This window comes from Myotis davidii, unplaced genomic scaffold (assembly GCF_000327345.1).
Source record: "Myotis davidii unplaced genomic scaffold, ASM32734v1 scaffold1134, whole genome shotgun sequence".
NCBI classification, from domain to species: domain Eukaryota; kingdom Metazoa; phylum Chordata; class Mammalia; order Chiroptera; family Vespertilionidae; genus Myotis; species Myotis davidii.
In genome coordinates this window covers 294,091-304,794 of record NW_006286229.1, presented here as the reverse complement: position 1 = coordinate 304,794, position 10,704 = coordinate 294,091, and the positions used below count along the sequence as shown (strand labels likewise).

Genomic DNA, 10,704 nt, shown 5'->3' with positions numbered 1-10,704 from the left:
GGTTTTTCATTTGTATTCCTTCTAAGACTGCTTCTTCCTCTTTTCCCTTTCCCATAAAATGGCAGCGTGCCCAGGCACTTGTTCTATAAAAACATGCTGACCAACCATCCACCGTGCCCCCCCAGAGTGAAAATGTGTGCCTGTTCCTTACTCTCAGATTTATTCATATTCCAGCCCCTCCCTTCGTCATTTTTTTCAAGCTCTGGACCAGGCATGTGCTCTGAAGGCATCAGGCACACCCATGTCTGTGGTTTTGTCACATACAGTAATGCACTGACCAAGGCTGCTGTTTACACATTTAATATCGAGTATATTCACACCCGTTAGGGAGGGATATGGAACAGGACATGTGTACTAGTGGACATGCTTGCAAATGTGTAAGGGTTTGCTGGGTGTTGCTGTGCCCAAACCGGGACCTCTGTGGTTGGGCTAAACAACTCAATATTTTGCTCCTCTGGGTGTTCCGAGTGTGATGCAATAACAACAAACAATGGCATCATCATGAGGTCACCGCAGGACAAGGGAGGAGCCCTTTCGCCTAGCCCCGGCAGCCCTGTCTTCTCTCTCTTCGCCGGAGTTTCTACAAAACCTCCTCTCCGGGATTAGCCTCTTCCGACTGCGACGAGGGAAAGCTTCACTTTCAACCCGGGGTTTCCAAGTTCAGGCTCCGATCTGCAGGAGAATCTGCAAGCCCTGCCTCCACTCTTAAGTTTCACCCTATAAAGAACCTAAAGGAGGGGCCGGGAGGCGGGTCAGTAACGCAACGCAGGTTGATTGGCATTCAGGCCGTCGACGTCCCGTTTTAGCCCGGAGTTTCTCCAATCCAGAGGCAGGGGTGGGGCGGTGCAGGCGCAGAGAACTGGGCTTAGGTGGACTAGATTTAAAGAGACAGAAGCTGTCGGGGTCCGGGAAGACTGCCCCTAAGACCCTCTCCCTAAGTCCTTGGGACACTTGGGTCCCCAAAGCTGGGGAGATGGTTTGCGGTGGCTTTGCCTGCTCCAAGAATGCGCTGTGCGCGCTCAACGTGGTCTACATGGTGAGGTTTTGGAGGTGGGGAAAGCTTCAAGGCGGAGAGGCGAGTGGGGAGATTATTCAGGGGACTTCCGGTGGGTAGAGGGGTGTCCTGGGTGTTCCAGGAAGATTTCCAGGAACTTCCGGCGAAGAGGGAATTCCTGGGGACTTCCGTGGGTAGAGGGGAGACTTCCGGTGATCGGAGGGTTTGTTTGGGGGTGGGGGGAATGAACTAGGGGTTGTGGGAACAAAGGCCTCTCCCTCCTTTCTGTGAACTTTAGTTTCTCCCGAAATAGAAGTGATGGATGAAGCTAAAGGTTCGGTTTTTATATTCATAGATTACTATCCTGCAGCCTTCCACCCCCACCCCCTCCCAGGCATTCTGACCTCCCAGGGAAGGAGCGCCCAGGGGTGTTACAGATTCCCATAGCACCTCCTCTCCTTGTAGCCCCGGGTGCCCTGTAAGGCCTCTGGCTGTGCCGCGCGCTGGATTTCTGATGTGTATCCTGCTTTCTGTTTCCCCTAGCTGGTGGGCTTACTGCTCATCGGAGTGGCTGCTTGGGGAAAGGGCCTGGGTGTGGTGTCCAGCATCCACATCATCGGAGGAGTCATTGCTGTGGGGGTCTTCCTCCTGCTCATCGCAGTGGCTGGACTGGTGGGTGCCATTAACCACCACCAAGTACTGCTGTTCTTTGTATCCTGACCCAAAGCGATGGGCACTGCAGAACTCTTGGGAGGGCTAGGAAGAAACTAGACCTCAGGGATTTGGGGGGACATGTCTCTTTGCTCTGCTCTGTGAAACTGGGGCTGATTTTATTGCTTCCAACTGGCATGGTTGTATACGTTCTATGAATAGATGAGATCAGATGATTGTTAGAGGTGCACCATAAAGGAATCTAGGACTTTTTTCCCATAACTCTTCCTCTCAGTACATGATCATCCTTGGTTTGGTCTTCGTCTTCCAGTTTGGAATCTCTTGGTCATGCCTGGCCATTAACCGAAGCAAACAGGTAAGGGGATACCTTTTCAAATACTTGCATTTTTCTCTAACCTCTAACTCCCTAACAGTCTTGCCCCAAAGATCATTCTTAGGTCACTTCCAGACTCAGGCCATTTGCTTCCCTAGGGTGTCTGGCTAATTTTCCATGACGATCTAAGACAGTGGTTCTAACCTTCCTAATGCCGTGACCCTTTAATACAGTTCCTCATGACCCCCAATTTCATTGTTACAAATTGAACATAAAGCATAGTGATTAATCACAAAAACAATATGTAAGTATATATGTTTTCCAATGGTCTTAGGCGACTCCTGTGAAAGGGTCGTTCGACTCTCAAAGGGGTTGCGGCCCACAGATTGAGAACCGCTGATCTAAGAGAACTTTAGGTGGATATTTATCATTGGGTCTGTATATTTGTGATACACCCCCCCCCCCCCCGGGGATGTTGACTTCCTTTGCTGGAGTAGAGAAATTGAGGCACTTGAACTGAGATCAGAATGTAGGGAGATTCTTAGGGTTAGCAGCATCAAATAATTTCCCTCTGCCTATATATCCTCCAGACAGATGTCATCAATGCTTCTTGGTGGGTCATGAGCAACCAGACCCGGGATGAACTGGAAAGAAGTTTTGATTGTTGTGGCTTATTCAACCTTACGACCCTGTATCAACAAGATTATGCCTTTTGCACTGCAGTGAGTTGGCGGGGAAGGGTGGGTAGGAAAATTAGGGAAGGACAGTGGCTAAAACGGTAGATTTTAGTTGGAATAGGATTGCCTCTCTAGCAGCTCTCTTGTATTGGGGCTGTGTGCTGCTGTGTTAGGAATGGGGATGGATCCAAAGCTATAGAGAACTAGCTAAATGGGATTTCAATCTGTAAGATACTGATCAAAACTAGTAAATTTCTAGAGTCATTTATCATAGGTGCCGGGACAGGGCATCTTAGCAACTCTGCATCCTCCACACACACGTTTTATCCTAGGTCTGCAAGAGCCGGAGACCCACATGCCAGATGTGTGGAGAGAAGTTTCTTAAACATTCAGATGAAGCCCTAAAAATCCTGGGGGGTGTTGGACTCTTCTTTAGCTTTACAGAGGTAACGTTCTCCAGTTCTCATATATGCACCCTTTCTCTACCTCTGTCTGTCAGTCCCGGAGATTAAGAACTGGTGCTTATCTTTTTCCCTTTGCTTCTACAGATCCTTGGTGTCTGGCTCGCAATGAGATTTCGGAATCAGAAGGATCCCCGAGCCAATCCCAGTGCCTTTCTATGAGACTTTGGATCCTTTTGACTTCACTCCTGCTCTCCCTAAGCCTTTTCTTCCTCCCGCAGGGAAAATACAGGGTCAGTGACCTTTTTTGTTTGAGAAAGAGGAAAGGCCCTTTGCCGTCCCCTAAAGGTGATTGATAGCCAGGCTCTTGGCCTTGACAAGACTATGAGGAACACTGAGAAGCCTCTTCTTCCCCTGAGTGGCTGTGGGAAGCTCCTGGGAGTGTATGAGATAGTATGGGAGTCGGAGTCATTCCTGGCTGTCTCCCCTCTTCTCCCTTCCACATGCTGGACCACCACACATCCTGGCCTGGCTCCAAGGGGAAACCAAGGACAGAGCCAGAGAGAAAACTACCAAGAAATCTTTCTTGTAATAACAGGACCCAGTTTGGGGGAAGGTCTATGAATATAAAAATAAAAGCCATTTAGATTCCATATTCAAAGAAGCAAATTGAATGCCTGCCTCGTCTTCTCTTACCAGTTGAGGGGCTCCACTGACTATGTAGGCCCTGTAACCTAAGGAGAATCTGTAAGATTCTGCAGAGGAGTCTCTCTTCCAAATGGTTTTTCCAAATCCCCAAATGGCAAAGCCAATCAAAGGAAGAAACATTAAAAAAAGGAAGGAAAAAAAAAAGACCATATTTCTTTGTTTTGTTTTTTTTCCCCGTATAAAAAAGGATCCCAATATCAAGGTAAGGAAGGGGAGAACAAGGGACATACTCCTTGGTGTAGGAAATGGGAGGGCAGGAGAAGGATAATCCCCAAAGGAGGGGAGGGAGGGGAATGTCATTAAGGCAGCCAGCAAGATATCCCTGTAAAAAGTTGGAGGAAGTGTCTCCACAGCCTCAGATAAAAAGACACAGAGCGCTTCTCGGTGGGGGGCTCTGCACTCTAGTGTTCAAAGCAAGGTAAATGACAGCTTCTCTTCTCTTGGTTCTGTTGCAGCGACTCCATTGCTCACTCTGGGTTACCTTCTTCCTTTTGTAGATAGGAGTGCTGCAGGGCTCAGAAGGCCGAGATTCGCTTGTGTGGGTTAAAAGTCAGCATCTCCTGTGAGGGGAGACAGAAGTCAGAAAATCGTGAAGAAAAAAAAAAACCCCCAAATGACTTTTGCTCACCCTCAACAATACTAGCATGGGCTATTTTCTACATTCCTCTTTGTGGATGGCCAATCACAGCAGCAAAAGACTAGCCCATCCAACAACTGCGTCTCAGGAACCACAATGGTTTGGGTCCTTTTTCTCTACTACATTTTTCACCCTAATCTCACCCCATTCCCTTGCCCAAACTCAGTACCAGCAGCAGCTGTGCTCCAGACTTCTCCATCTCCGGGATCACCGACTGCACTGGGCAGGGCCCTCTGGGGGAGAAGGCTCCTCGGGGTAGAGACACATCTCGGGGCCAGTCTTCCTCTGGAGGCAGCCCAATCAGGCTGTGGGGAACGGGAAAACCTGGTCAGAGAGGTCCTCCAAGCCTCCACCTCAGGGGCAGAGCCAAATGCTACCAGGGCTCAGCAGCAGAAAGACTCAAATGAACATTTTTTTCCCCTTGCCCGTCACTTACTCAAAGATTTTGCCCAATTGGTCAGCTTCAGAGTTTCCGCAGAAGAGAGGCCTAAGGTGAGAAGGGACAGAGCATCATTTTCAAAGATGTGGTAGCAGAATGGTTATTGCTTAGTGGTTCAAACAGAGGGTATGGAAACTAAAGGGATAATAAGTTCCTAATTCCATTTCAAAGCTTCTAGTATGGACAAGATAGTCAGTGTAGTAATCAAGTCAGTGGTTCTCAACCTTCCTAATGCCGCGACCCTTTAATACAGTTCCTCATGTTGTGGTGACCCCCAACCATAAAATTATTTTCGTTGCTACTTCATAATTGTAATGTTGCTACTGTTATGAATCATAATGTAAATATCTGATATGCAGGATGTATTTTCATTGTTACAAATTGAACATAATGAAAGCATAGTGATTAATCACAAAAACAATATGTAATTATATATGTGTTTTCCGATGGTCTTAGGCGACCCCTGTGAAAGGGTCGTTAGACCCCCAAAGGGGTCGCGACCCACAGGTTGAGAACCACTGACTCAAGTGAAAGAATGGGCAAGATAAGGCGATGATTTTTAAGCGATCTGGGAAACTCAAAAATAGTTAAGGTCCTTGGGTCCCTTACTTTCGACGAAACATCTCTGCAAAGATACAGCCAACGCTCCACAAGTCCACAGGAGTTGCGTATGTAGACTGCAGAAGAACTTCGGGAGCACGGTACCAGAGTGTAACCACCTAATGGGAACAGGAAGAGTGGACAGGGCCCTACGGGTTACCATGAAGCACAACTGCTCAACTGATGTCACAAAACACATGACTTCCCAACTGCGATGGGCACTTCCCTACCCCCAACCAGAACCCATTTCGGCTAACATCTTTCTACTGACCACAGGTGTAAGTGCCATCTGGTAGCTGTAGATTCTGGCCAGGCCAAAGTCAGCCAGCTTGACTGTCCCACTGCTTGTCACCAGAATATTCTCTGGCTTCAGGTCTCGGTGAACAATGCAATTGGCATGAAGAAAATCCAGGCCTCTTAGAAACTGGCGCATCAGATCCTGGTTTGGAAGGGGGAGGTACAGAGGAACCGGAAACGAGGCGCCATACCTGAAATCACAATGGCTCCTACTACCAAGGCCCCCACGTGTCTTATTGTCTGCCCACCCCACGCACCTTGATGGTCTCCACTGGCAAGCCTGGTGGGGGTGCCTTGTCCAGATAGGTCCGTAGGTCTTGCTCCACGTGCTCAAACACCAGGGTCACTTTGGTCTCCCGGTCAGTTCGGGCGGTGGCACAGATATCCATCAGCCTGGCCGGAACAAATGGTGGGCTACTCATGGATCAATCCCTTTTGGCCCCAACATGACCTTCCCTATTTCCTCGGGGTCCCCACTTCTCTCCAGACCACCACGCCCCTCGGAGAGGTGTCCTTCCCTCTTGAGCACCCTCTCCCAACCCTTCACCTTCTTACCGGACCACATTGGGGTGCTCAAAAGCCTCCAGCCGCCGCAGTAAGGCCACCTCGCGGACTGTGCTGACGGGAAGGCCCCCTCCGGCACCTCCTCCATTGGGGACTCTCACGCTCTTGAGGGCCACGAAGTGGCCACTGTGTGGATCACGGGCCTTGTACACCGTCCCGTAGGCACCAACACCAATCTCAGCCACGGGCTCATATCGAGGAGTAGCCATTCTCAGATCAGAGAAGACCCTACAATCACAGAGACTCTACCACCGGCGTTCCCTTCCAGAGTTCGGATGGAATGCGCCCAGAGCAACAAAGTAACTCCAGGAAAAAAACAAACGGCACAAAGACCCAGCGCCAGCACTCCCTCCCTCCTCTTCCCTTCCCCGGTCTTCCCCGAGGCCACGCCCGCCCCTCAGGTAACACAATGACTCGTCTGGCCAGCCCCAACCCCTTCAGCCACGTGAGGCCCCAGAATTTTTTAAAAATCTCTCCCTTTGGGACCGTCGCGCCTGCCACAAAGGAAGAGCCCACACGACACACCCCCTGCATCGACGATCCCACACCCCAGCCCCGAAAACGACCCTCCCACGGCCACAAAGGACCAGATTCCACCCTGCCCCCCTCCCCGCCTCCAGCGACCCCTCCATCACCAGCCCGCGTGGGAAGCCAGGCTGGTGGAGAAAGGTCTCCATCCCTGGAAGGGGCTGCTCTTACTTCTCCCCGCGCCGGGAACTGCGGGGGCGGACCGTTATCGGGGCGCAGGAGCCGGTTTCTGTGGCGCCATACACTCGAGCTCTGTCCGGAGCAGCTGGACCGCACGGGCCCGACCATAGACACAGGCCGCCAGCTAGAGCGGACCCCTCACCCCCACCCTCATCCCCACCCTCACCATGTGACCAGCTGCCAAAGAGGCGCGCGGAAACCCGGGGGGAGGGGCGAGCGCCGGACGTTCGGGGCACGTGACCAGCCACTCCTGCGCAGAGGGGCCGGGAGTGGCTGTGCCTGGTTGGGGGGCGGTGGGGAGAATGGGGAGGAGGGACGATGGCCACCACGTGACCTGTTGCTATCCCACGTGACCGCATGCTATTGCTCCGAGGAGCAGAGGTGTGGTTACGCGGCAAAGCACGTGACTAGTTGCCACTACCTAAGCGGGGTGGGGTGGTGGTTGGGGGGGAGATGGGAGAGGGTGGAGTCCAAGGCGGTGCCATGGCAACCTGGGCCACCCAGATCCCAACTGCGGGCTGCGGGCCTTCTCCACTCTCACTCCTTGTTTCTCTATATGGGGGAGGGCGCGGGTGTCGGGGGACAGGAGGTGGTGCCCTGGCCTTTCTGCTGCACTGCCAACGGGAACACGTATTCTCACTTGTGTCTTTGTTTCATTCACTCATTCATTCAAGTTTTTACTGAGTGCTTGCTTCCCATGTGGATGGGGGGTTGTTTTGGGTCTGTTTGTTTTTTGGTGTCTCAGTCACAAGCCCTTTTAAGTAGTGATAAGACTATCTGTAAAGCCCTAGCAGGTTTGGCTCGGTGGATAGAGCGTTGGCCTGCGCACTGAAGAGTCCCAGGTTTGATTCCCGCCAAGGAAACATGCTCAATGGTGCGGAGAACTAGCAGATCAATGGTTCTCTCTCATTGATGTTTCTATCTCTTGGTCCCTCTTCTTTCCTCTCCGGAATCAGTAAAAATATATATTTTTTAAAAAAGACTATCAGTAAAGATGTAGCCAACAGTGTGCACACAAAATAGGGAGTAGACAATGCCCATGTGAGGGCAAAAGTAGCATTAAAGGATTGATGAAAGGCAGATTAATACAGTAATCCAACAGGAAGAGGGGCAAGGCAATGCCCTCCCCTCTTCCCAATTTCCACCCCTTCCTCGGACCACCACATGCCTTCTGGCGGAGAAGTTTTCAATGATTGGAAGATAGGTTCTTTGCCGCACTAAGATACTGTGATATATGTGTGTATGTGTATGATATATATTTCATACATAGAAAAATGGATATATATACACACACACACACATATAGGAGTGAGCATGTGCAAGAAGTTCCCACAGCCGCTGCCCCAGACCATCATATTACACGAGAATGACTTGTGCTCTTCTGCAAACCTCGTGGCTCATTATATGGCATTATTGTGCTCTTTTTCCTCCAATGCAAATTTTCTTGGCCCTTGCCCCTCCCCTGAACACAAACCGTTCCCAAATGGCCTCTGTCCACAGATACAGAGAAGTAGACAAGGGGCAGGTTTCTCTCTGGCTTCCCTGGTCTTACTGGCTCCAACTTCTTTATTTATCTCCCAACCCTTTGGGAGGACGGAAGTAAGGGAAGGAAGGAAGCAGTGTCTCACTTGTGACAACCTGTCTAAAACCTGAAACCAGCCCTGGCCAGTGTAGCTGTGGACTGGGCGTCCTCCCTGCACAGAAAGGTTGCTGCTGGTTGATTCCAGGTCAAGGCAGGGCACATGCCCAGGTTGGTTGCCGGCTTGATCCCCAGTAGGGGGCGTGCAGGAGGTAGCCAATCTACTGTATGTTAAACTCTCACATTAAGGTTTCTCTCTTCTCTCTTCCTCTCTCTCTAAAAATTAAAGTAGCCTTTAAAAATAAAATCTGAAACCATTTTACTACTCTATTTCTCATTCCTTCTACCCTAACTTCTGTTCTCTTTAACCATCTGGCTGAGGATGTAAGAGTTCAGGCATGAGATGAATAAGAGTTCAGGCATGAGATAAAGCATGCTCCAGGGCAAAACCGAAGATATGTCGATAGAGATTCTCCCTCTGCATTCTGATAGTCTAACTCTGAGCCCCTGCTGGTACGGGCAGCTGGGACTAGTGAGAAAAACCTTAAGCTCTGCTGGGGTAGCTCAATTGGTTAGAGCAGTGGTCGGCAAACTCATTAGTCAACAGAGCCAAATATCAACAGTACGATTGAAATTTCTTTTGAGAACCAAAGTTTTTAAACTTAAACTATATAGGTAGGTACATTGTTATTAACTTAATTAGGGTACTCCTAAGGCTTAGGAAGAGCCACACTCAAGGGGCCAAAGAGCCGCATGTGGCTCGCGAGCCGCAGTTTGCCGACCACGGGGTTAGAGCATTATCCTGATACTGGGTTGGATCTCCGGTCAGGGCACATATAAGAATCAACCAATGAATGCATAAATAAGTGGAACAACAAACTGATGTCTCTCATCAATAAATAATTTTTTTAAGAAAGATAAAAACCTCAAGGTCTGAACTGGCTATTGGGCTTGTGAGGTGATTGTTTCATTGGCTATCTTGTTAGAATTGGTTGGTTTGTAAGCCTTCAGAAATGCTAACTGAATGTGTGTGTCAAACTTTCTACCCTGGCGCCTGGCCTTCCACATAAGCCCACCACAGCTGTCTTTAGAAGTTATATATACACACACATACACACGCATGTGTGGTGACAGCAAGCAGGAAGGGGGGGTGGGAATAGGTGGAGGTGGGCCAAGAAGGCATAAATGGAGACAGAAAGAGACTTTGCTTTGGGCGATGGGCACATGATGCGGTGTGCAGATGATGTTTTGTTGAGTTGTACACTTAAAACCTGAATGGTTTTGTGAACCAATATCACCCCAGTAAGTTAAATTAAAAAAAAAAAGAAGTCATCCTCTATGTTGGCTTGGGTTCCAGCCCTTTTCTGATTCATTCATCCATCCATCCATCCATCCAATGCATGTGAATGTTTCAAAAGAGCATTACTCTCCTCAGTCACTTTCTGTGGAGGAGCCTTAGTTTGGCAGTCTGTCCCTGGTTCCATACCCTCCCTTCCGTTAATTACTCTCTTACTAATTAATTTTTTCGCAATGTGTTTGACCCAATGGGCTCCTCTGGAATCCCTTTCCCCTCAGCGTTGTAAAAGGGAGGAGAGGGAGGTTGTAAGTGTAAAGCAGACCTAGTAAGGGGGTAGAACTGGTTCTCAGGGTCAAGGCCCCCATATAAGCAAAGAGGGGTGTGTGTGTGTGTGTGTGTGTGTTGGTAAGGGAAGGAGAAAGCCAGAAAAGACACTCTCATCCCTTTAGCACTCCTATCTCCCTTGCTCACTCACCTACCTCACACATTACAATCACATTTCGTTTCCCATGCAGCCCGATCCCATCCACCCTCACCTCCCTCACAGTCCCACATCATGCTCACTTTTCAGTCCTTTGTGTAACCGTGTTTACTGCTTGAGTCTTTCTCTTGCTCACTTACCTCCCTCACACCGTAGACCCCTTGCACAGCCTTTCCTCTGCACACTCCCATTTTGCACAAGCCTCTCCCTCCCTGGTGCACCTGCGTCTTTGAGCACCCACTCCCCTTCCCCCCTCACCCGTTCACACACCTACTCTCCTACCAGTGTGCACACTCTCCTTTCTCGGACACTCCCCTCCCTCCATCCTCCCCTGGCC

The 10,704-nt window shown here is 49.8% G+C and overlaps 3 protein-coding genes across 6 annotated transcripts in view; 2 read left to right on the top strand and 1 right to left on the bottom strand.

The window, feature by feature from the left end:
• The first annotated feature begins 513 nt into the window (after nucleotides 1-513).
• Nucleotides 514-3,874, top strand: TSPAN31 (tetraspanin 31). 3 transcript variants are annotated; one of them, XM_015559773.1, is made up of 7 exons: nucleotides 830-1,036; nucleotides 1,293-1,328; nucleotides 1,538-1,705; nucleotides 1,941-2,021; nucleotides 2,570-2,701; nucleotides 2,989-3,102; nucleotides 3,205-3,874. In XM_015559773.1, the coding sequence occupies exons 2-7, from the start codon at nucleotides 1,317-1,319 to the stop codon at nucleotides 3,277-3,279; spliced, it is 582 nt and encodes a 193-aa protein (XP_015415259.1). In that variant the 5' UTR covers nucleotides 830-1,036; nucleotides 1,293-1,316; the 3' UTR covers nucleotides 3,280-3,874. The 3 variants fall into 3 exon arrangements, with proteins under 3 accessions (XP_006757372.1, XP_015415259.1, XP_015415258.1); XM_006757309.2 differs by lacking the exon at nucleotides 1,293-1,328 and having other exon boundaries at nucleotides 514-1,036; XM_015559772.1 differs by lacking the exon at nucleotides 1,293-1,328 and having other exon boundaries at nucleotides 1,538-1,666.
• Nucleotides 3,875-3,916: 42 nt separating this feature from the next.
• On the bottom strand, nucleotides 3,917-7,823 carry CDK4 (cyclin-dependent kinase 4). Of its 2 annotated transcripts, none has more exons than XM_006779387.2 (8): nucleotides 7,177-7,823; nucleotides 6,294-6,530; nucleotides 5,996-6,131; nucleotides 5,713-5,880; nucleotides 5,451-5,560; nucleotides 4,839-4,889; nucleotides 4,572-4,707; nucleotides 3,917-4,325 (listed from the first exon to the last, which is right to left on the bottom strand). In XM_006779387.2, exons 2-8 carry the CDS (start codon nucleotides 6,509-6,511, stop codon nucleotides 4,281-4,283), a joined length of 864 nt encoding a protein of 287 aa, XP_006779450.2. In that variant the 5' UTR covers nucleotides 6,512-6,530; nucleotides 7,177-7,823; the 3' UTR covers nucleotides 3,917-4,280. The 2 variants fall into 2 exon arrangements, with proteins under 2 accessions (XP_006779450.2, XP_015415257.1); XM_015559771.1 differs by lacking the exon at nucleotides 7,177-7,823 and adding an exon at nucleotides 7,002-7,170.
• The window catches only part of MARCH9 (membrane associated ring-CH-type finger 9), an 8,084-nt gene continuing 4,091 nt past the window's right edge, over nucleotides 6,712-10,704 (top strand). Inside the window, exon 1 of the mRNA XM_015559763.1 lies at nucleotides 6,712-6,747. Coding sequence (XP_015415249.1) covers nucleotides 6,712-6,747 — 36 coding nt within the window. The remainder of the gene's footprint in view (nucleotides 6,748-10,704) is intronic.